The 23,881-nt window shown below is 38.0% G+C and overlaps 5 protein-coding genes across 5 annotated transcripts; 4 read left to right on the top strand and 1 right to left on the bottom strand.

The window, feature by feature from the left end:
* Nucleotides 1–459: 459 nt before the first annotated feature.
* Nucleotides 460–3,658, top strand: MELLADRAFT_112368 (uncharacterized protein; the record flags this gene model as incomplete). Its single annotated transcript, XM_007416897.1, has 5 exons — nucleotides 460–548; nucleotides 617–1,215; nucleotides 1,323–2,439; nucleotides 2,507–3,522; nucleotides 3,600–3,658. 5 exons carry the CDS (start codon nucleotides 460–462, stop codon nucleotides 3,656–3,658), a joined length of 2,880 nt encoding a protein of 959 aa, XP_007416959.1.
* Nucleotides 3,659–14,367: 10,709 nt separating this feature from the next.
* MELLADRAFT_57749 (uncharacterized protein) lies at nucleotides 14,368–15,359 on the top strand (the record flags this gene model as incomplete). Its single annotated transcript, XM_007416834.1, has 3 exons — nucleotides 14,368–14,449; nucleotides 14,544–14,701; nucleotides 14,792–15,359. 2 exons carry the CDS (start codon nucleotides 14,379–14,381, stop codon nucleotides 14,665–14,667), a joined length of 195 nt encoding a protein of 64 aa, XP_007416896.1.
* Nucleotides 15,360–15,649: 290 nt separating this feature from the next.
* MELLADRAFT_94057 (uncharacterized protein) lies at nucleotides 15,650–17,440 on the top strand (the record flags this gene model as incomplete). The annotated part of the gene is made up of 5 exons (XM_007416855.1): nucleotides 15,650–16,063; nucleotides 16,139–16,199; nucleotides 16,279–16,809; nucleotides 16,915–17,278; nucleotides 17,353–17,440. 5 exons carry the CDS (start codon nucleotides 15,650–15,652, stop codon nucleotides 17,438–17,440), a joined length of 1,458 nt encoding a protein of 485 aa, XP_007416917.1.
* Nucleotides 17,441–18,436: 996 nt separating this feature from the next.
* Nucleotides 18,437–20,217, bottom strand: MELLADRAFT_94056 (uncharacterized protein; the record flags this gene model as incomplete). The annotated part of the gene is made up of 6 exons (XM_007416854.1): nucleotides 18,437–18,744; nucleotides 18,821–18,933; nucleotides 19,009–19,216; nucleotides 19,275–19,402; nucleotides 19,477–19,810; nucleotides 19,866–20,217. The coding sequence occupies 6 exons, from the start codon at nucleotides 20,215–20,217 to the stop codon at nucleotides 18,437–18,439; spliced, it is 1,443 nt and encodes a 480-aa protein (XP_007416916.1).
* A 1,076-nt stretch (nucleotides 20,218–21,293) lies between these two features.
* MELLADRAFT_118208 (uncharacterized protein) lies at nucleotides 21,294–23,732 on the top strand (the record flags this gene model as incomplete). Its single annotated transcript, XM_007416898.1, has 2 exons — nucleotides 21,294–23,133; nucleotides 23,211–23,732. 2 exons carry the CDS (start codon nucleotides 21,479–21,481, stop codon nucleotides 23,248–23,250), a joined length of 1,695 nt encoding a protein of 564 aa, XP_007416960.1.
* Between the last annotated feature and the right edge of the window lie 149 nt (nucleotides 23,733–23,881).

Here is a 23,881-nt window from a genome sequence, read left to right as displayed (position 1 = left end):
TGGCTGTCATCACTTCTCTAACTTGCCATCCATTGCAACACTGATAACACTGAGATGGAGGCGAAACCAAATGGGATATAAAACGTACTGCTTTCTCCATCAGGTCCCAGGTCTTTTACTCCAAGTCGTGAACTTCTTAACACCTATCCTATCCTCTATCCTCATATCGAAAACATTCAGGGCTGTGCTCTTCAGATCAATAAGACTATTTTATTCTTCTTTAATCAATCAATAAGCTTTCTTAAAACCTTCAAACCTTTGGGAGCTGCGCCTTTCAAACCAACAAATTCGATTCCTCCTTTCTCATTCTCATTTGAAACAGCTGTGCTGTACCTCTAAACTTATCTCCTTTGCTCGCATTCAACTTTTTTCAAATCGCCTCTTATCCTTTACTCCTCAATAAGAACTCATTAATCGTCTCCCTCGAAACTACTTAACCTTTAACACTTATTCATCAATATGAAGCTCTCACAATCCTTCGTCGTTGCGTCGTTGTCTGTGGCCCAGGTTGGCTTATCAGCTCCGATCCCTGATTCACCGGATCCAAAGTAAGTCAATTATCTTTTACATAATTATTTTGCCAGATTACTAATTCATTTTATTTTTTATGCATCAGTCTTCTTTCTCCTCGCCCATCAGAAAACAATATGAATGGAGCATTATCTCCTAGGATGAATCCCTTATACTTTGGTCGTCGAACACCTTCTCCTATGAGTCGTCGATCAACCATGGCGCGTCGAACTCCCTCACCAATGGCTCTCGAGGCACGTGATCTTCTCAAAGCTGCTGCCAACTTGTCCGTCGGAGGTGGAGGTGGAGGTGGGAATGGTGGTGGTAATGATGGAGGTAATGGAGGTGATGATGATAATCCTAAACCATCACATCGTCATCACTCTCCTCCAAAGCCAGAACATACTCCTAAGCCAAAGCAACAAAATCACCCTCATCCTCATAAGCAGCCAAAGAAACAAGATTATAATGAAGGAAGTGGCACTCACTTGAACTCTGATACGCAACTCAACGGAGGTAGTCTACGATCACAAACAAATCTTCACTCTGGCAACGGTCATAACAGAAACAATGATCGACCTCAAAGCGCTCCTAGTGCTCCTAGCGGTGGTGGAGGTGGTGGAGGTGGTGGTGGCAATGGCGGTGGTGGCGGTGGTGGTCTGTTAGACTTGGGGGTAGACTTGAGTGTTCTCAAGCGTGATATGTGTAAGTTCTCGATGCAAAGTCTTTCTCTCTATGTCATAGATCGATTTTATAGCCGCTCAGGAAAATATCTAATGTTCCAAATTTACCTTTTTCAATCACTTTGATAGCTTTGAACAAGCGAGATTTCTCACAACTTATCTCATCACTTTCGCCAACTGACCTTGCACTGCTGAAAACCGAATTGTCTCAACTACCAATTCCTCTACCTCAAGCCACCCCATCTTCCAATAACCAACCTTCTAACAATTATGCTTCTAATAACGGATCTACCGGCTCAAAGAGCGCCCAACACTCACCATCACTCATCAACGGTCTGGACGAAAAGCTCACTCAAACCGCGAATGGAGTTCCTGTTGCCGGTGGAATGCTTTCAGGTGTATTACAGGCTCTTCCCTTATCTGGTTTGACTGACGCATTAACAGACGGACCTGTAGGCGGGCTTGTCAGTGGGCTTTCTGGGCCTCTCGAGTCTTTACCCATGGTTGGTGACACCATCAAGGGTGTGGTGGGCACGGTTTTACCTAACAGTGGAAAGGATAGTCAAGGCCTTCTTACGACGGTGAAGAACACGGTAGGCGGCCTTCCGGTTGTTGGTGCTCCATTATCTGGTATCATGTCTGGATTACCTCTCGACACAGTCACCAATTTGGTCACCCCACTCTCAGGTGCATTGGACAAAACTACTGGAACCGTCTCTAGTATTCCGGTCTTGGGATCTACACTTTCAAACACGATGGGTTCCTTACCTGTACCTCACATTTTAGCCACCGCAAGCACTAGCGATAGTTCTAGCAAGGGAGGTATGCTGGCAGGTGTAACAGGAACCGCTACTGGTGCTATTGGTGGTCTACCAGTAGTTGGCGGACCTTTATCAGCTGCAGTCGGATCTCTCCCTCTCGATGGTCTTACAAAGGGTGGTTTATTATCAAGTGCGACGGGTACAGTCAGTGGTGCGGTTAGTGGTCTTCCAGTCGTGGGTGGTACTGTCTCCGGTGCGATTGGATCATTACCATTGGATCCATTGACGAAGGGAAGTGCAGTATCCAACGTGCTCAACATGGCGTCAAACACTGCAGGTGGATTACCAGTCGTCGGAGGTCCTCTTACTACTGCTTTAGGATCGATCCCAGCCGATACGGTCACAAAGGCATTACCCATCTCTTTAATGGCTATGTCGTCCGATGATAACTCCACATCAACTCTAGGGCATTCCTTCAACGCATTGTGAGTATTTTTGTTTTAGATTTTATGGTCACTCTTTACTGAGATGTTATATTTCTTTCGCCTGCAGACCCATTCCAGATGATCCAGCTTCTGTTCTTGCTGCTGCAGGAGGAGCTTTACCTATCCAACCTTCTAATTCACTCGATGGACTTACTCTTCCAAATTACTTGGGAGGAAATAGTCGAGAGGTATCACCTACTCCAGAAAAACCTCAAGCTACCAATCAATTCTCTGTTGGAACATCACCTCAACCTTATGTCATGACAAATGAACAACCTATTGGAGAGAACAGGATCGATTTGAACGCTTTGATTGCTAGCCATGGACTTAAACCTGATCCTGCTTTGAATCCAGTTTCAAACTCATCAAATTCTACTATGCCTCAGATCTCACTTAATGATACTGTTCTTTCAGACCCTACTGTCAATAGGAGATCTCCAGAACTAACTGGTCCTGCACTCATCTCACAGACCGGAAACAATCCGGTCCATTCTTTCATCGAATTATCCGACTTGAACTTATCATCAAAGCCTTCACCTACCCAAGCTGAAAATACAGTTCAATCGATTCCTCCAAGAGAAGAAGATATGCAAGACTCTAATCCGTCCAAGAAAAATGCAAAAGAAACCAAATCAAATAACAAGTCAACTGAATCTTCTTCTTCTCCTTCCTCTTCTTCTTCGCCTTCCTCTAATCCTTCAAGTTCTTCATCAGTCTCTCAATCAAGTTCTTCAAGTACCTCCACAAACCCATTTGCAGGAGTTTATGCACCTAAATATGATCCATCCTTTGGTTTCGCAAACCAACAAAAACCTTTAACTAAACGATCTCCAACGGATCCCACTAGTACGACTCCTCCTACTACCGGTTCAGGTCAACCTACAGCTTCTACTCCACCAGCACTCTCACCTGTCTTTGAGACTGTATACGAACACGTCACTCCTCCGGGTCCGATGCATACACCTAATCCTAAGATTAGTACCGATCATCCTTCTACTATGACGGCTTATCAAATCGAAAGAGAAAGTGGAACGGTCGTTCGTAGATGGTTTGGTGGTAAGAAAGGAACAAAATCCAAACAAGGTTAGTTTTTGTGTGTGTTTTTTCTTTATGGGGTTTGGTTTTATTGATAAGGTTTTTTTTTGTTTTGGATTCTTTAGGTTTCATGAAACGGTTTTGGGGAAGTGTTAAAGATAATCCTAAATTAATGGAAAGATGAAATAAGACTCTTTGATTTGGATTTCTTGGTTTTTTTGGGGGGGGGGCGAACAATTATGCTACCTTTTTTTTCTTTTGATCTATCTAGTTTTAATTGTTTTGTTTTGTTATCTTTGGATTTTGGATCTCTTTTTTGTTCTGTCTTATGATTAATGTTATGAATTTTTATTAATAATGAATCTTTTTTGATCGAAATATAAGAAATGATTTTTTTCAAACAAAAAAACAAATGAGTGAGATCATTTCTTTTGAAAAATTCGATTCCCAAATCTCTTTAGAAAAACTTGTCATGGAACCTGGTATAAGTCACAAGAAAATATATCGCTACTTAGAGTGATGAGTATATTTACTTTATGTTAATCATTTAAGTCCAAACGGGATGACAGGTCTCAAATCCAAATCATCCAAAGGGCCTTACAAGTTAGAAACATGTGCTCCAGAATCTAATCTACAAATAACGCATATCACACACATAGTTTTTACATGCGCAAAGCTGAGCTCATCATACAATTTTCAAAGAAATCCAACTGGTTAAATATCTTTGCATCTAACTGCGGTGAACTACATACATAGCAATCAAGATTTATCAAAGGATCCCACTATTTCTAGCCCCCTATCCGATATCCGGCGCCCCCCTCGGGTTTACCCGGGGGGCTTCAAGAGATTTGTAGCCCCTTTTCGAAAGAAAGGGGCTCCTTTGAGGGGCGCGACTTTAAGTTTATTTCGCCTTATTTTATAAGTCAACCGAACGTCCGCTACAGCTCATTGAGGTTCAGCCAAGTCGATATTGGTTTCATTCAAAGAACAGGTAAACATATTCAAGATAAAACATCACAGTTGAGGTAGAAGGTTAGAAATACCAATAACTACAATGGTTTGTGATATCCAAAATCAAATGAATTGAAAGCAAAACCAAATACTTGTACCAAGCAGTAAATTCAACAAAGTCCCTAAAAAACAAACCCATTTGTGGGCGTAGGTTGATAATCCACAACCAAGCATAAGCAACGAGCCAAGCGCTGTGGTTAAAACCAGACCGATATAACACAAGAAGGTCATACCAGAGGTTTGTTTTATAAGGATCATCATACTGCATACCATAAGTTAATAAGTCACCGGGAAAGTGGCTACATCTACATGAGAGGCTGCTGAAATCGTATATCAACTTTACTTGATGTCCGTGTAGTCGTAGGGCTGGTTCGGGTGTCTATCACTCCAATGCGAATAGCTAAAGTTTCATGACGACCTGTTCTTCTATTCACATCAAGTTGCTCTTAAATTTTTGAATCTGTTCCACTATTATTAAGATAATATGATGATGTATCGGTTGAAGATGGATGTTGAGATAAGATAGATGAAATGGATTGATTGATGCTAGGTCCACATAATGTGGTTTTTTGTTGTGATGATGAAGATTCAAAGATTGGATTGAATTGATGATGGATAGACTTGATCGAGAGAATTGATGAATTGATGGACGATGGTGCTCAATGATAGCTGGAGATTGGATGTGACTGGATTCTTTGTTGCTCTATTTGACGACCCAAGGGCTCCCAAGGGCGCAGAACAAGTCATACGGGGGAGAGTGGTGTGAATGCGCCCTCGCAAGCAGCCCTAAAGGTCCGACTATGCGAAAATCTGGCTGCTAACCTTCAAGTTTTGTCGGCCCACGCGGGTAATAGTCAAAACCCGAGGGGCGCCGGGGTTCTCCTAAGGGGGCTCGAAATAGTGGGATCCTTTTTTAAAGTTGTATAATTTTGACAAAACACCCATCATAATGTATTGAAATATGCATTTAGGCCTCTCAAAGCATACAAACATTTATTATGGTGATTTATGCCTATTTGTATAACCTGTGATAATGCATAGTAAAAATTGTCTCCTCAAATTATGCATTAGTAATAGGGGGTTTCAAGTTTGATTATAATATATTTTACATATTTTTCAAAAATTTGGACAAGTTGTTCATAAAAAATAATTTTTGTAAAACAGACATACAGCCATTCTGATATTTCTTGTTGCTCTGTTTTGAAAAAGAAAAAGTGAAACTAGGTGAAACCTAAGTTTTTACTTGATAAAACTTTGAAATTGGCTGTCATTCAAGGAAATACAGCTGATTTCCAAGTTTTAACTGGTTAGAACTTAGGTTTCAAGCTCACAAACTTTTTCTTTTGGATCCCAGTATAGACACCCCCCCTGTTTTGGTCCCTGCAACCCCTTAGAGGCCTAAGTAATTATGATAAAGCCTTAAGGTCCTATCTTTTGAGATAAAACTGACAAAACTTGCATTATTTACAAAAATGTAAGGGCCCGTTCGGCTGGATTTCGAAAAAATCGTTACACAAAAACGATTTTTCGATCTGGCCCTTTTTCAAGGGGCAGATTGAAAAACTCGAAATTCGGCTTTTTCGTTTACCAAACAGTCGACCAAATCGGTCAATGAAAAATCAAAATGGAGGGGCAAATGAGCCCAAAAACACTTTTTGGTCTCAAAAACAGCCTCAGGGCTGTTTTTCAAAATTGAAGATTTTTTGATCAAAAACCGTTTTTGGTTTTGATCAAAGACCGTTGCCGAACGCTGCTCTTTTTGTTGAAAACCAAAAACCGTATTTGGCCAAATACGATTTTTGGCTTTGGTGGAGTATTTGGCCAAAAACCGTATTTGGTTTCCAGCCGAACGGGCCCTAAACAATTGAGCCTAGCAAATCAAGGGAATCTTGACATTCCCTGGGAAAGGTTTATGAAACAGAGCTTGAGAGTTACAAATACCAATGCCAGTTTCAACCAAAAATCACGCCATTATCTTCCAGAAAGATTTATCAATAGGGATTTGAAAGGTCACACCAAATTGGAACCCAAGAGGGAGGTTTACATACATTTTGGTTTAATGTCATGATGAGGAAGTAGGATCAATTGACAAGAATATTTTGATTGACTCAAAATGATTGCATATGTTAACAAATTCCAATCTGAACAATTGTTTATGGAAACAGACCAGAGCTTTTTACACGTAAACAAATTAAGGGAGACAATGACTTTACACATTCTACATTGTATGTGTTAAATTCTGGAGGTCATACGTGTACAAAGATGAAAGCAAAGTTTTTGAGGTGTTTGCTGAGAATTGGCCTTTGGTCCAGCCTTTTTGACACATGCAGAGAGGTCACTTTCAGCTTCTTCCCAGGATGTACAGGCTTGAAGGAGTATTCTAAAACTCATTGAAAGGCTCTTGGTAAAGAAAAAGGTGAAGGGATCACGGTTTATGAGACAGTCTATGTGGAGATTTTGATACAAAGGCTCAAGAGTGAAGACAGGCTCGGCCATAGGCCCAAGACTTAATCATAACTACTTAGGCCTGTAAGGGGGTGCAGGGACCAAAATAGGGGGGTGTCTATACCGGGATCCTTTCTTTTTTCAAACAGGTGCAACAAGCAATATTGGAATGACTGTGTTTTTAATTTAGATAAAGGTGTCCCGCTTCAAAAAATTCACACATATCTTACAACAAAGGGCAATTTGTTGTAGTGTAAAAATGCATAAAAACCTCCAACTTGAAACCCCCTATTGGCTCAGGTTTGACTGTATTTTTTTCAAAAAAAAAACACATGGTAAGGTTAGATTTGTACTGTATGAAGCCTTTATAATAGGGGGTTTCAAGTCAAGAAATTTACGGTATTTTACAGTCAAACAAGTTGTCCAATGTTGCAAAAGATACCATAGATTTAAAAACTCGGGAGACCTTTTTAGGTGTCCCAAATGCTGTTAACCGTATATTTGCAGAAAAAAAACACCATAAAATTTAAAAAACTTGTCTGTTTTTTTAAAAAAATCACAAAAAAATCACATACCAAAGTGTTTTGTTTAAAAAAAAGTAGGGCTCAAGGGTTTATCATAACTTCACTGTGTCAATATTCATATAGCATGTTGACATACACACATGGAGAGTTCTGAAACAAATCTGAAAGTCTGTTGGTCGGATTTAGACTGAGATTGTTGTTGAGCGCCCTTTGTGAATAGTGCTTTATTCATAGGATTTGTGGGATCCTTTGTCATCAGCTGGGGTCAACTGACTTTCAATGTCCCAGTTGATAAGGGGAAGATGCACCTGTTGTGGCACCTCTTTGATGGGTCTTTACAGGGTCTAAGGAAAGTCTTTTGTGTGTGCACGTTGATGTGCTACACAAATTACACAAATGTTGACACAGTGACTTTGTAGGCCTGTAAGTGGATGAATGGACCAAGAATGAAGGGTGGTGTCACTGTTTATACTGGAATCCTATTTTTTTTGATGATTATCTTTTTCAAGAATGGTGTGGAGAAAGTCATTTGATTTAATTTAAGATTTTTCAAAAGGTTTCATTTTATGTTTGTGAGAGTTTGATGATTTCTTTGGATTGGTTTTTGGATCAAAGTTTAAGAAGTACATACACATTTTTGGGACTTTGTGAGTTCTCCTAAACAACCTTTGGCCAGTAATGCACATGTTGCAATTTCTTTGACCACACCACACCACACCACACCACAGAATTAAATCTACGCCTGACCTGCCGCACAACAAAATCCCTGGGCCACAACAACATTTGTTGTGTTACTGACAATTCAACTTTCTTTGGCGCTGTTGCACAACAGTGGGGGCACCACACAACCTAGCCTTACTTTTGGTTGTTGTAGTACTGAGCTTCCTAACACAAATGGTGCTCATTTTTGTATAGATTTCTTTGTCTTTATACAGATCATTGTCTTTATGCAGATCATCAAATAAGGGTAATGATTTGAATTCTTGTTGCTCTAAGTACCACAGGTGTGTAAAATTGGGAACCTTACATACATGGGCTCTTCTGAGCACATCTTGAAGGCCCTTGTAGTCTTGTGATATACTTGCACAGACCAAGAATTTTGAACTCAAACCACTACAGTTAAATTTTCCACAGTGACTTTGTAATTGTGTTCCAATCTATTTTTTGTTCAACCTCATCACCATATCCCATCATCAACATATGTATATCTTATCCCATTGCTCACAGAAAACCTGTATGCCACCTGATCCCTTCTCTACCACCAGTAAGAGACATTTCAACCCAAACTCAAGCCACCCAGACATCTCATACATGTGTAAACCTGCAATGCCAAACAATCAGATCTTGGACCTGGAAGCACCTCAAGCACTCTCAACTGATCAAAGGATCGAAATCAAGTTGTTATCTCAGATACTGGAGCAGCTTTCAAATGATGGACTCAAAAATGCAGACATGATCAAATCAGCAAATTAATTAGTAGAAAATGTATTGGCTGTGAGTCTCTGGATGACAGAAACAGAACTCAAACTACATGCAATGGAAGCTCCACTTAAGGTTTAGAATGAAGCTGTCAAACAAGTAGATAAAATTCAACCTCAGATGAAAGTGTTAGTTGAATCACAAACCACAAACTTGGCTCAACCTAACTCCCCAAATCAAAACATCTTACTGGCAAAACCTGCAGCTGGAACTATGGTATCAATGAAAGGACTGAAAGTCACATCAAGCCAGACCCCAAAACCACCATCAACTAACATGATCATCAATGTCTTTTGCCCCAGCCATGTTGTGATCTGTGTCATCAAAGTTGAAGGCAAAAAGGTGTTTGATGGAATCAAGTCATTGGAAATTGTAAACTGTGTCAACAACACCTTAACTCAACTTGACATCAAGATTTCAGGACAAAATATCAAAGTTCACGGAGCAGCAAGCCTATAATTTGGAAGCATTAAACTTTTCATGGCAATGCAATCTGGAGCGGAATGGCCGCTAGACAACAGAAGCACTTGGACAATTCTAGCTGACCTCAATCTGATTACATCCGCTGCTGTTTCCCCACGAGTTATAGATTTAGTGCCAATGGAATATTACTTGAAGATTGAGAAAATCAAACAAACATTAGCAGAACAGACAATCCACTCCATACAATGGCTCAGAAAACCAGTTAAAACCTCACTCCCGGCCAAGTTTGTCTTCTGTATCCTTGCGCCAAGGTCCAAGACAGCACTGAAGCCTGCTGATGCCAAATAAATTTGTTGGGTTGTGTTGACAGGCATACTTGAAGAAGATCCCCCTTGTGATTGGACATCTCAAATTTGGATGTGCCCATAGACACCTTGGAACAATTCATGACCAACAATACTGGTATGATAAAATAAGAAACGGCAGGTGTCTGGTAAAGAATCACGTATTAGTGATAGGAGAGCGCTATGGCTAGAGTTCACTAATAAGTGAAGAAAGAAAGGAGCACCTGGTAAAGAATCACGTATTAGTGATAGGAGAGCGCTATGGCTAGAGTTCACTAATAAGTGAAGAAAGAAAGGAGCACCTGTTGTAAGGTGGCACAAACAAAAGAGAAATATGTTTGAGTCAAATTCCCATGAGCACAAAAACTACAGTATGACAAAGAGCATTGAACACTAAGCAGACCTGGTAAAGAATCACGTATTAGTGATAGGAGAGCGCTATGGCTAGAGTTCACTAATAAGTGAAGAAAGAAAGGAGCACCTGTTGTAAGGTGGCACAAACAAAAGAGAAATATGTTTGAGTGAAGAAAAACAGTTGAAGCACGCAAACATGAGCTCTTTATATAGTGCAGAATCTTTCTAGACATAGGTTAAGCAAACAGTGGTAGTTGTGAGTATCATTCACCACAATCGGAAGAGTGGATACAAGGCTCAGACGGGAAGGAACAAAAAGAACAAAAGAACAAATTAGAATAGTGGGATGGTTGCTAGTGTACGTGATAAAACATGAATTCAACATGGTATTCAAAAAATTGTTCCAGGTGGAATGATCTGGCTCAATGATTCATGCATATGATTTTTACTTTAGAATTGTAGAACAAAAAGGCCAAGAGATGGATTTCAAAAGCACATGTTAAAGACAAAGAATGAAATGCAAAGGCAGTGATAACCAGATGAACCTAATGTTAGCTCGAGGGGAGGAGGATACAATTTGTAAAACCCACCATGATGATGGGATACATGATTGTTTGGATGAAGACCGAGTCTGTCTTTCCAAAGAGAGAAAAATTAGAAAGAGTGAAACTCAAGAGTGAGATGAGGGAGACAAGGTATCACATCTTGAGGAAGAAAACTCTACTCATCTCGGTTCTATGACATGGATAGTATTAGTATCACCAGGATGATCACAATCAAGGGAAAATAAACCAAAGTGCACCAAGTCTTTAGCAAGCCACTCTGATGTGATTCACATATGAAAATGCACGCACATGCACACATCAACTCATAGGAGAAGTGACAAAGATGGATCAACCATCAATCCTCACCTTGGACCACATGAATAAATCAAAATACTCTTTTTTTACCTGACTGAGGACGACATTGCGCATAAATTCAAAAAGCTATCCCAGTTGCATAGATCGATCATTTGGATCCAGTTGAAGTTGTTTAAAATTCATATTGTCAGAATATAAAAATATTGAACAAGTTTTGGAAAAGTGGTCAAAAGATTTGATCAAATTTCTGATTTAGTAAGTCAGGGTACCTAGTGAATTTGCTTGTGATTCCTTTTTAGTTAGTAATAGGAATATTATGCGATCAAATGTCCTCTATATAGTAATTACATACTTTCTATCATCAGCTTCTTCAATGCAGAATGAGTGAAAGAGATTGGAGGATCAGGAATGGTTAGGTTAGTGCTTTAGTCGGCTTAAAAGACGATAAAACTGGTGTCCTCACTTGGACGACCGCAAACTTGAGACTTAAGACCTGAGAATAAATTGATGAGAAGGTATCAACCATTTTCTTTGATATCATCCTATTGAATAGATTGCATATTGATCCTTGAAGTGTGAGAACAAAACGGGAGTTAAAGCTTGGCTCACGATTCAAGGGATCAATAGGAAATACTTCTTACATTCAGATAAAGTCTGAAGCGATGTCAAGAATGAGTCTGTGATGGAATTAACTTTATATTAGTATGTCTAACTGATGAGGATTGAAGGCTTTGAGTGCGGAACCTCACACGTTGTTTCACCGGAAACATCGACCACAGGATTATCAAAGTGTTCAAACAATCCTGTCATCAGCTTAATTTTGTTAAAACTGCTTCAACAGCATAGAAAGGATCATCCATTCTGACCTCTAAAACGGTGCAAGAAATTCAACCGAAGACAGCTGTTTTGTGGTGGAAAAATCGAGAAGGGTAATTAACGTTGGTTTGCTTGATTGATGCTTGAAGTTGCGGTCTTTGAACAAAGCACAAAAACATGTTTATTAGCGCGTACTACACCGGTGGTGTAATGCCATCACACAGGCAAATACTACCGATCACAAATAATGCATACTCACAATACACTTTGAGCATTATCACATTAATCAAAAAAGCTGATGATGCATGTTACAGGTATGTCAAGTGTCGATCAGCTTCACAGTTGTATTTCTCAAGTATAAAAAGCTTACTTTTTGCAAAAGGCTTCCTTCACCCTTCCCACTTTTTACCACTACTCAAATCGACCATCCCAAAACCAAAAAAGACCTTCACAACACTTTCTTCAAACTTTCATCCTTCTCTTCAACCTCTTTATCAAGTCATCATGAATCTGAATAATGTCTTCGGTCACCGTTTTAAAAAAACCCTCTTGATTTATCTTCCTTTGAGTTTCTTTAATATCTTCATCTTGATCTGGAGTAGTTGGAAGATCTCTTCTTCACACAAAGTTCCCCAAGAGTTTCTTTTAAAATTGATTGTTAAAAAGTTGTACATCATTCTTCTTTGTGCTTTTCTTCATTCACATACACTTTATACTCTTCTCGAAATCCCTTCTAAGAATTCTTCCTCCGACACCAAAGACGAAATCGAACTCGGTCCAGTCACTCCTACTCCAAAACCAGTTGATGTCGTATCACCCACTCCTCAAACTCAAACTCCTCAAAACACTCTTCCATCCGAATTTGTTGTCATTGATCTAGGTATGTTATCTCTCCAGGTCTTCTTCTTTGTGGCGATTTTATAAACCATTCTTGTAACTAACTTTCGATTTGACGACTGATTTTAGGTGAAGGTCCCTCAAACAGCCATCCTCAAGACACTCTTCCATCCGAGTTTGTTGTCATTGATCTAGGTATGTTATCTCTCCTATTCTTCTTTTTTGTGGCAATTGTATAAACCATTCTTCTAAGTAATTTCTGATTTGATGATTGATTTTAGGTGAAGGTCCATCGAACAGCACTCCTCAAAACACTCTTCCATCCGAATTCGTTGCCATTGATCTAGGTATGTCATCTTTCCTAGTCTTCTTTTCTGTGGCGATTTTATGAACCATTCTTTTAACTGATTTTTGATTTGCCAATTGATCTTAGGCGAAGGTCCCTCAAACTGCGGTCTTCCGGGTCCTCCTCGTCCTTTTCTACATCGCGAAGTCTAATAAACTTGATTTGAGTTTATCAAGGTATGTTATCTCTTTCTAATCTCAATTCTTCACTTCTTCCAATTCATTCAACTCTTCCACATTATACTGATGATTCGCTCTACGTCTCCACTTGTTTGCAGTGCCTCGATTTCTGAAGTGTTTTTGTAACGATTCACCCACTCTCATTCAGATTTTGAGCTAGTTCTAATTTTAAAACAAATTCACTCGGTTTTCATTGAAATTCATATTTAAAGCTGTGATCCCTGCTTTGTAATCATTAGATGTCACTTTTGCTACCCTCCCTCAGAGTGCCATTAATTTTATCGAACGCGTTAGATGCCGGTCCTTGACTTATAATTCATTGTCCAATTAAAAACGTCCCAGATCCTATTTTGATTCCCACGGAAATAAGTGACCCAAAACGCGTGCCTTCCAACATGGACAACGTAGAGAATTGAGTTGTCCGTCATAAGGCTACAGCGGAAAGACCCTATATACCACAACACAATATTTAGAACAGTTATCTTGAGTTTGTATGCGAAATAGTAAGACATTTACAATACCCATTAATTTGTATCTTTGAAATCTTAGTTATCAAACCATATTTTGTCAATTTATTGTAATGAGACCGGTTTCGTAGACATCGTAGAGAATCGTATTGTCCGTCATGAACCTACAACGGGGGACACTTTGGACCACAAAATACAATATTCAGAACAGTCATCTCGAGAATCCTTTGACACCATTTGTATGAGAAGAAGTTAGACAGTTACCATACCCATCAATTTGTATCTTTGAAATCTTCGTTATTGCCCCCAGCCACATTTTCTCCCTTCCCTCAATATTCTGTCTTGTATCGAGAGCTGTTTCGTATCCTCCGGCGTGATATCCAGCTTCGCATTGACTTGGAAGATATAATTCAGCAGTCAGTTTGGATTGACATAAGTAACTCACCCACAAAAAAGACTTTATTGAGATACTGATCATGATATCATCACAGTACAATTGAATCACAAAGAACTCAATCCTAAGAAGATTCCGAACATTTCGCTTCAAACCTCTACGTGTGCAGGCGACGATCTCCTTGATAATTTTCTGTGACTTGGCCTCTGAAAATTTTAAGTGCTTCATGTCAGATTTTGATACCAGCATTCGTGTGCAGCTAATTCTACCTGTTTAGTGAATCTGATTCGGTATTAGTGATATCAGTCCTCATACAAGATCGTGACCTTGGATTTTTTACCTTGATTGAATGTGATAAATATTAATCTTTGACTTGTCAGTTAATACGCAATTGTTGTATCTCATGGAACGATAAAAGTGGCCCAATGGGGATGTATTTCAAAGGTGACGAGGTAGAAAATCGATTATCCCATCAACAGGCTACAAGGCTGAAACTCTGTAAGATACAATATGCGAAATTCAAAGAGGTTATCAAATAGTTTCTATAACAATTGTTTCTTTGTGAAAATGAAATAAACATGATAACAAACACTTTACATGGTAGTGAAGATGGGTAAGAACAAGATGTGCAAGAGACTTGTCTACATGAATGCCTCTCAAAACCCCATCTCTTCCCCTCTCTTTGTGATATCTTTGCCTATCCTATTCGTGTAATCCCTGGTTGCTGAGCTTTTCATTGATCTTGAAGCTGTAAATCCTTGTTTGGAAGGTTTTGAATTGCAAGTATAAGTAAAGTGTGCGGAACATGAGTAGATGAAATTGACCATATCTAACTTACATTCAGTAACATACTAGATGTACAACCAAAAACCTTTTCCATCACAACTTTCTCCTTTTTCCACAGCTTCTTTTGAAGTTCATTGTTATCCACCTCTGTTTATCACCCCTTTAATGTTGGCCTTGTTTGGACGGTAGACGGGCGACTAAGGTTATCGGGTCCATCATGATCCCTAGGAATCGAAACTGATCGATAATCGTCCGTCTTGAGAAATGTCAAGTTGAGTTCTGACCCGAGCTCATCAGGATAAAAGCTCATATCCTCTGGCTAACCGCGCTCGATCCAGTGCTCGTTTTCTGGTCAGCCGATAAATTCGAAGCGAAGAGGACGATGTGTTCGTAACGTGTTCGATTGATGACCTTTAATATCTCATAATGTAGCTTCCCTCCTAGTCCTTTAAATTCGATGAAGCAAATGATATCATATAATTGGTCGATGAGTCTGCACTTTGGAAATGAAGCCGGATTTGAGCTAGACTTGACATATCACGGCTTCGTAGATTCCACAGCGATGATCGAGATTGATGCAGAGTGGTGGAACCGATAGTGATCCTAGGTATGATTGGAGGAAGTGAGAGCTAGCCAATAAACCCAATGGATGCTGTTGAGGTTTGAGTTGAGTTTCATGACGGTTAAGCGTATGTATAGAGATGAGGATGTGAAATATGCTTGTACCTGATCGAGATGTGTCACAGCTTCAATGACCCCGATTTGTAGAATCCAATCAAAACCATCAAATCACACTTCAACACCAACACCAACACCAACACCAACACTCAAAGACAAAGACGAGACCACCATTGAAGCTAACATCAAAATTTAACAATCAAAGAAAGATATCTCAAAGAAGACAAATTGAATGGATAGTAATCGAGAAGAAGCACAACGTTCATTCAAATTAGCACAATCATATGAAAGATCAGATCCAATCAAATCATTAAAATTAGCAAGGAAATCTTGTTCATTATTTTGGAGTGTAGAAGCATCAGAATTAGTTAAATCATTAGAAAAAGGTAAATCAACTACAACCGATTCAACTTCAACTTCAAAAGAAACTTTAAGAAATCGAAAACAAACAACAACAACAACAACTAATTCAAATAATAGTGCACCTAAACCTAGTAATAGTATACCAAATGAACCACTTTCTTATAAACCTGCTCAATTAGAAATCGTTAAGAAAATTAGAAAATGTAAACCAACGGATTATTATGAAATTCTTGAACTTAAACGAGATTGTGAAGATGGACAAGTAAAGACGGCTTATAGAAAAGTAAGTGATTTACCCAGAGAAACCCATTATATTGAGATAATTGATTTTGATGAAACATTCATCTTTTGAAAATAGCTTGCGCTTGCACTGCATCCTGATAAGAATAGTGCACCGGGTGCGGATGAAGCTTTCAAAAGTAAGTCTTGTGATCTTGATCGGATTGTCTAATATGTATTGGGTACGTTCAGAAATTGACCTTTTTTGTCTGAAAACAGTGGTGTCCAGGGCATTTCAAGTCCTCTCAGATCCAAACAAACGATCAGCTTTTGACCGACATGGGGCAGATCCAGATTCAAGATTCGCGAGTACCTCATCAAATCCAAGTCCATTCCATCGACATCCATCACATTTCTCAACCGCAGATGAAGGTATGGATGCCGAACAAATCTTTCGTATGTTCTTTGGTGGAGGCATGGGTGGAGGAATGTTTGATGGACCTGGAGTTCAATTTGGTGGAGGTCCGACTGTCTTTCAATTTGGAGGAGGTATGCCTAGGGTTAGACGTTCAGGTCAAAACACTTGGGAAACTTTAAATCAAAATCAAAGAAGAACATCAAATCATCAAGAAGTTCGAACTCCTACTACTTGGATTAGTTTCTTACCTATTATCTTTTTCTTTTTGATTTCAATCTTTCAATCTTTTCCTGCATTATTTAGTACACCTTCTAAACCTGATCCTACTTTCTCTTGGACTCCTAGTACACTTTATCCTACTCAAAGGGTCACACATTCAGCTGGTATTAGATGTAAGATTCATTTCGATTAACTAAAAGAAAAAGATTAAAACCCAATTTAAGAATTCGATCACTGATGCATTTAACTTTTCTTTCTGCTTATCTTCATTAACGTAGATTTTGTTAATCCAACTGAATTTAGTACTCATCCATTTTACGAAGAATATTTAAAATCGAATCCAAAATTAGGTTATAAACCGATTCCCCAAGGAACCAATAGTAATACCAAACCAAAAGAAGAAGAAACTCGATTGAAATCCAAGATTGAAAGCTCATTATTCAAATTTTTACCAGTTGAATCGAATTCATTGGTTTTAAAAACCAAAGAAGAAAGAAAAGATTTAAAATTACCGAATGGATTTCAACAATTTGAAAAATCAATTGAACTTCATTGGATTCGAAAATTACAAAACGAATGTCAATATTTCAAAGAAATTAAAGAAACTAAAAAACGAAATTTGATGGGATTCTTAGGGATCGGGTTAGTTTTTCTTTTTTTGAAAAAGATTCATTGGGGTATATCAAAACTGATTTGGATTGATTGTCTTATGATAGAGCTGATTGGGAAGCGATTAAGAAATTAGATCAAGAGAGAATCGAATCTTGTGATGGGCTTAGAGAACTTGGTTATGTGGTTCAATGAAGAAAAGGTTTTGATTGCGATTTTGATTTCTTAGAATTAACGTAGTAGTACATCAAGTTTGATATGTAGTAGAAGAGAACTGATTGTATATATATAAATAAGACTCAGACTGATTTGAGAAAGAAATTGGAAGTTTGGTTGCAAAGAGGTTGTTTAGGAAATCGAGATTTTGTCTGCCTCTTTGACAAACTGTTTAATAATTTTGGAGGTCTTTGTGACAATCCAAAATGTATTTAATTCAAAAGAGGCGTGAAGTAGATGATGAGAACTACAATAAAGAGCTAAAGAGGTGAAAGAGTAAGACAGGATCAATCATAATACGATATCACCCGTTGATTGTTTTGTAAAGGTCCCTTTTCTCATCTCTGGAGTGACTGATTTGAAAGATAGCACAAATAATACAACCAGCAGGTAATAATCCTAGATGATTAGTATATGACTTATAGATTGAAATTGTTAGTTATTAGTGGATTTTTCAAAAGGAAAAACACTGACGAGTTTTGGTCAGGATTCCTAATTGGTAAAATGTCATACCTCTTCTAATTCTCGGTGAAAATTGTTGGTTATTATACGGGTTGACTTGTCTCACTAGCCAAACCTTCCTTTAAATTCTATGGCTAGTGTTTTTATTAAAGCTTTCCATTGGCCAAGAGGTCTTTTCTCAGTGAATGATTTTGTACCGCTCAGGACTTACCCCTCAGCTCCACCGAGTCCCCTTAGGCTTCTGAACCAAGTTGTGCCTCCTGGGTTCTCAAATAAGACCCAATTTCCACCTCTCAAATAAATGATTGACAAGGCTTAAGAGAGAGTTCTTGTCTCAAAAGGTCCGATAGGGTGGGTTTTCAAAAATAGCCTTACTTCTGTTCATACAAACCTGCTTTTTTTGTCTCCAGTGGAGATTTGGTCTCAGATTGTCCCTTACAAATGTTAACATATAGATAACAAGAAGCAAGGTGAAATTTGTGAGCATATCCAGTCTAATTCTCATAGATCTCACTATAACTCAGCACCATAATCTTTGTACGCCCTTACAAACCAAGGAGTGGGACTGATACTCATAATCTCTAGCCCTCCCTTTGCAATTTTTCTGAGGCTTTGAGATTGAGTCATTTCCACAACAAATTCCAGGAATTTGACTATCAAATTGTCTTGCGTGTTTAGAGGCGGCGGGTTGGTCAAGAATTGGTTCATGACAGATTCCAAGGCGTGGTCCCCCTTGATGTCTTTTACAATTATCTCCTCCATGAGGTAGTACCAGTCCCATGTATCTTCGCTAGCCTTCATTTGAAGATAGAATGGCATATCTGTTTGAGGTGTTTCCAAATCACAAGAGGAGTTCAGGTATGACAACTTCCAACAAAACACAAGGATATCACTCACATTTTACCCAGAACAATATAGATTTTCTTGTATCCTCATCTGGCTTATCACACCAGCGATCTCGAATACCAACATCATATCTTACTTGGCAAGACCAAAATTGTAACCATGATCTTGAAACACAAACCAACAAGTTCCAATTAGCCTTCAAGGTTCAAAGCATTGAGGAGATTGAATTCTACACCCACTTTTCATCTAAAAGCTTGATTGAGTCTAATAATTCATCTGTGAGATCTTGGACACGTGTACTCAATAAAGGCTCCAGGCATTGGCTTATCTCATAAGGTATGATACCCAAGGAGTTTAATCTGATTTTCTTCACAAGTCTGACCTGAAGTGCTTGAGTCTCAAGAATTCCCTTGACAGAACCCTCCACTTCCAGGTATAACATCATGTCTTGCAGTAATATGTGTCAGCATCATCATTATTAAGAATGAGAAGCATGACAACTCACTTGAAGCCCAGTTTCTGTACAGCTCTACCTCTTCAGTTGGGGCCCACTGTTTTTCCAGTTGGATTCCATGTTCTCCAACCTTTGTTTGCTCATCTCTTGTGAAGATATCTATCACTTTTCTGGGCTTGCTGTGAGGATAATTATGAGTAAAATTTCATTAAAAGAAGACTACCAAGTAGATTGTAAGATTAGCTTGACATACTCTCCTGTTTCAAGCAACTTCACATGCTCTTTAATTTCTGTTGCATATATGTCTAATACCACTGGGATGAGTTTGTGTATATCATAATCAATCAAATTTCCCCTTTGTAGAAGTCTTTCTTCCTCTTTTCCAATTTCAAAAAAAGTTTTCTGAAGAACTGGTGTTGACATGAATTCTGACATGATTGCAATGAATGCCCAAAAGTTTTTGATTCTGTCTGTTGGATCAGCCTTGAATATATTTTGGATATGCTCTGGCCAGTTTTCCTTATCTGATTGTAACATGTTGTTCATTAGCTTGACAGAGTCTACTCCAGCTAAGTTTGTGTACAAGTCTTGTTAGAAGTTTCTAGCTGTTGTGTGTGGTTCTTGTTTGGAACTGTCACATACCATCAGGGGTATAAGTGAAGAAGGGTTCAGATTTCTTCTGTTCCTCTGCTGTCCTCTCTAAATATGATTGTAAATGGTCTATTGTTGTTGGATCAGTTGGATCAAGCGGTTTATGCCAAACATTGCAATGATCTTTGTGTATGATGAAGAATGACCCAGCAAATGAACCAGACTTGTTCAATTGAGGGAATGAATCTAAGTTTTGAACAGGTAAATGCTTACCTATGTTATGCAAATCTTCTTCCTCTACCAAGGTATATTCATGTATGGCAGGGATGGAAGCACCAAAGTAACACCATTGCAGTATGACACAGGTTGAAGCAAGAATCATGTTGCTCATTGATGCTTTCATTGTTAATTCTGAATTCTGAATTCTGGAATCAAGTCTAAGAACTGATGGTGAACCTCAAGATCATGTTGATTGCCTTGATAGATGAGTAAAGTTATTGGATTAAAGAGACCAATACAGAAAGATATGTATGGTTTTTGGGGATGCTTTATGTCAAAGGACACAAAAGCCTTCCAGAGTGCCTTGATATAACAATCCTACAAGTCACATATCTTGATTCACTGCTTACTAATACACAGAGTCAAGATTGGTTATCTGGTAGAAGGACAAGTGAGTTGACTTTTGAAGCATTCAATGGGAAATATCATAAAACTAAGGCACAATGCAACTGGTCCCAAGATATTACACTTTCTGCAGGCACATTTCATATTGAGTAATAATAATATCACAGCTTGCAGCCATACTAACCATACTTGAGCTATGAACTGTGGGGGCAAATTTTCACTATACACAGCCTGTACATATATCTTTTTACAGGCCACTGAATGGACATTGGACAGCATTGGACCCTTGGGCACAACCTCTCACAAATTCTGCCATGATTCTACCACAACTTTTTGAATGACTTACAAAAATCACTCTTTGAGATATCCAGAGATGCCCAATTTGAGTGAATTTCTTACCCTGTGCCTCTTTCATGTGTAGCTTCTTGATACAATGATGCATACCCCAGTGTGTCATCCAATGATTGATAGGATGGTTTATAACACAGATCCAAGTAAACAGCAACAAAAGATGAATATAGCTCAAGAAAATTTAGAGACACTGGGAAACTTAAAGATGTTTATTCAGAAATTGCCAAAGATTTGTAAATAAACCAATGGTGATCGTGCACCTCATTGAGCTCCATTGAAACTTGTGATCATTTTCTGATTTGTACCTTTAATACCCGCTGTCGACTTTTGACCCATGCCGGGCTCTGATTTCGGCCTTCCAGATGGAATACGGATCGGGTTTTCTCGCTGCAGCAGGGCCTGATGGGGTGATCCGCGGGAGTGAAGAGATTTGCAAATTCAGTTGAGGAAACGCCACTTTGTTGCATTGCTGAGTTGCTTATTCGACCTTGAGCGCATTCATGGTACAAACAACCTCAAACTGTGACCATCGATTCAGATTGACAACCTCAACTCAAGAACTAACTGGCTTCATCTTGGAAGCTCCTGGATTGAACTCAAAAGGAACCTCAATCGATCAAACAAACTCATCAGAAGCACCAAACTTAACTGATTAACTGAAGTTGAATTCATTCCAAGAAGCTGCCATTATGAAGGAAGATAATGAAACAAACTTATCATCGAGCAATTTAACTCCTATCATCAAAACAACAACAACTACAACCATAACCGAAAAGAAAACAATAAACGTCAAAGAACCAACAAAGAAGACAACAATGACCGAAACAACTACAACAACAACTACGAGGGAAGAAACTAATGACTCAAGCATGGTTCAGCAGGCTGGAACTCAGCCTGATCATGTCTATCAATCTCAAATGTCAAACTTCAGATTCAAGATCAGAAGTCAATTGCTACGTTCATTAAATGCAGAAATCTCAATCTTACATCAAATTCAAATCAAAACTAAATCACCTTTATTAGATTTTATCATGTTAAATTCATCTTGGTTAGGATCTCATTCATTCTTTATATTGACATTACCTCTATGTTTTTGGTTTGATCAAAATCCAACTCAAGCAAGATCTCATGTTTATATTTTATCTAATTCAGTTTATCTTACTGGGTTTTTGAAAGATTATCTTTGTGTGCCTAGACCATTTTCACCTCCGATCAAGCGATTAACGATCAGCAATCATGAATCTGAATACGGGTTTCCTTCTACTCATTCTGCTACTTCAGTCACTACAATATTCATGATCTTAAATCACCTAAGTCAATTAAATCATCTATCTACTTCGTTCCGTTGGTCAACTTATTTGATTTTATTCATTTATGGGATTCTGTTAATTTTCGGTCGAATTTATTGTGGTATGCATTCAATTCAAGATGTCATGATGGGTTGTTTGATTGGATTTTTAGTTTATGTTTCACATGAATTTTATCTTTTAGATTGCTTAACTCAAATCCTAGAATTCGATTTTATGAAATCAGATTTCATGATCTTTAAAATCTTAAATATTCCAATCATGATCATTTCAATTGGATTATTTTTCACAAGTTTATATCCTGAACCTATAGATAATTGTCCTTGTTTTGAAGATTCTACTGCTTTTTTGGCTGTTTCGATAGGGATAATGATTTCACATTATCTTACTGGAAATCAATTCATTCCGATCAGACCATTTTTTGGTCATAATGATCTTACTTCATCAACATCAAATCCATTAGAATCTTTATGTATTGAAGGTTTAAAATCAATTTTAAAGATCATCATTGGACTTTTTATAATCTTTCTTTGGCGTTTAATCATAAAAGAGAGTTTATCTAGATTATTACCCAAACTATTCAAATTATTTTCACCTTTAATCGATTTACCTAGAAGACATTATGATTCAACCAAGAATTATTCGATTTATAGAACTCAATTAAATCAAAAAACTAAACAAGCTGGATTAAAAGCTAAATTGATTCCATCTCTATTACATTTAGCTATACCAGATGAAGATCAAGGATTAAAATCGAATTCCGAAAAAGGGGTTATTCAAGATCAAAATCAAAATCAAAAGGAAACGGTAAACCAACAAACAGAAAAAGACATTGAGGTTTTGAAAGATCCAAATCAATCAAATCTTAAATCTAGAAAAAATTCAAATCCTCAACACCTAAAACCTTCCAAAACTTCTCAGACATCAACTACTACTCATCAAATTAAACAATGGAAACCTCCCACTGATGTTAAACATCATGATATAGATGTTTTAATGAGATTCATCGTTTATTGTGGTATAGGATTCTTAGCAGCGTAAGTTTATTTTCGGTTTTGCAATCGGGTTTGTTTCTTAATGCTTAAGAAATTGATGAGTTCTTTTCTTCGTTTAGCTATGCTTTGCCTTCTTTGTTTTACAAAATCGGAATTTAATGCAAAAAAAACAAATTCCTTGTCTAACTCGTCTGTTTTTATGCAATCAATCAAACTTAAAATAGATCTTTAGTATATGTGTCATTTTGTTTTGAAAAAAATACTGAAAAAACGGCAATTTGAATTTAATATCTTTCTGTTTTGATTTCTTTATCATTGGTTTTTATTCTAATGGTTGTATTCATAAAAAAAATTCCGTACTCTTGTTTTTTGGCTAACTGATCAATAATCGATTTCTTCCTTTTACTCATCTTTTCAAAAATTGTTCTTTGATTATTTCATCACTTTCTCTTGATTTCCTTTCCTTTTCTTTTGAATTGAGTGATGATTTCAATTTTATCGGGCATATGTTTGTGGAATTCAGTAGATTTCTTTTTTTTATCAATTCAAGTTATGCAAATTTAGTGTATAAAAAATTAACAAAATCAAAAAACAAATGCAAAGAGTTCGGATTGAAGCCTCGTTTTATTTTCTAAACTTTGAATGTTTTTTTGGAAATCTGGAGATAATTTTGAAAGTCTCCTCGCGAGAGCATAAGAGAAGGGAAGTCTTTTTCCAAATGATGCTGATTCCAAAAAGTATCTTTCAAGTCAACTAAAGTCTCTTCGGCTTATCAAGCAGATATGATAAT

This window comes from Melampsora larici-populina, assembly GCF_000204055.1.
Source record: "Melampsora larici-populina 98AG31 unplaced genomic scaffold MELLAscaffold_65, whole genome shotgun sequence".
NCBI classification, from domain to species: Eukaryota; Fungi; Basidiomycota; class Pucciniomycetes; order Pucciniales; family Melampsoraceae; genus Melampsora; species Melampsora laricis-populina.
Note: the sequence above shows the minus strand (reverse complement) of the source record. Positions and strands in the feature narration are given on the sequence as shown.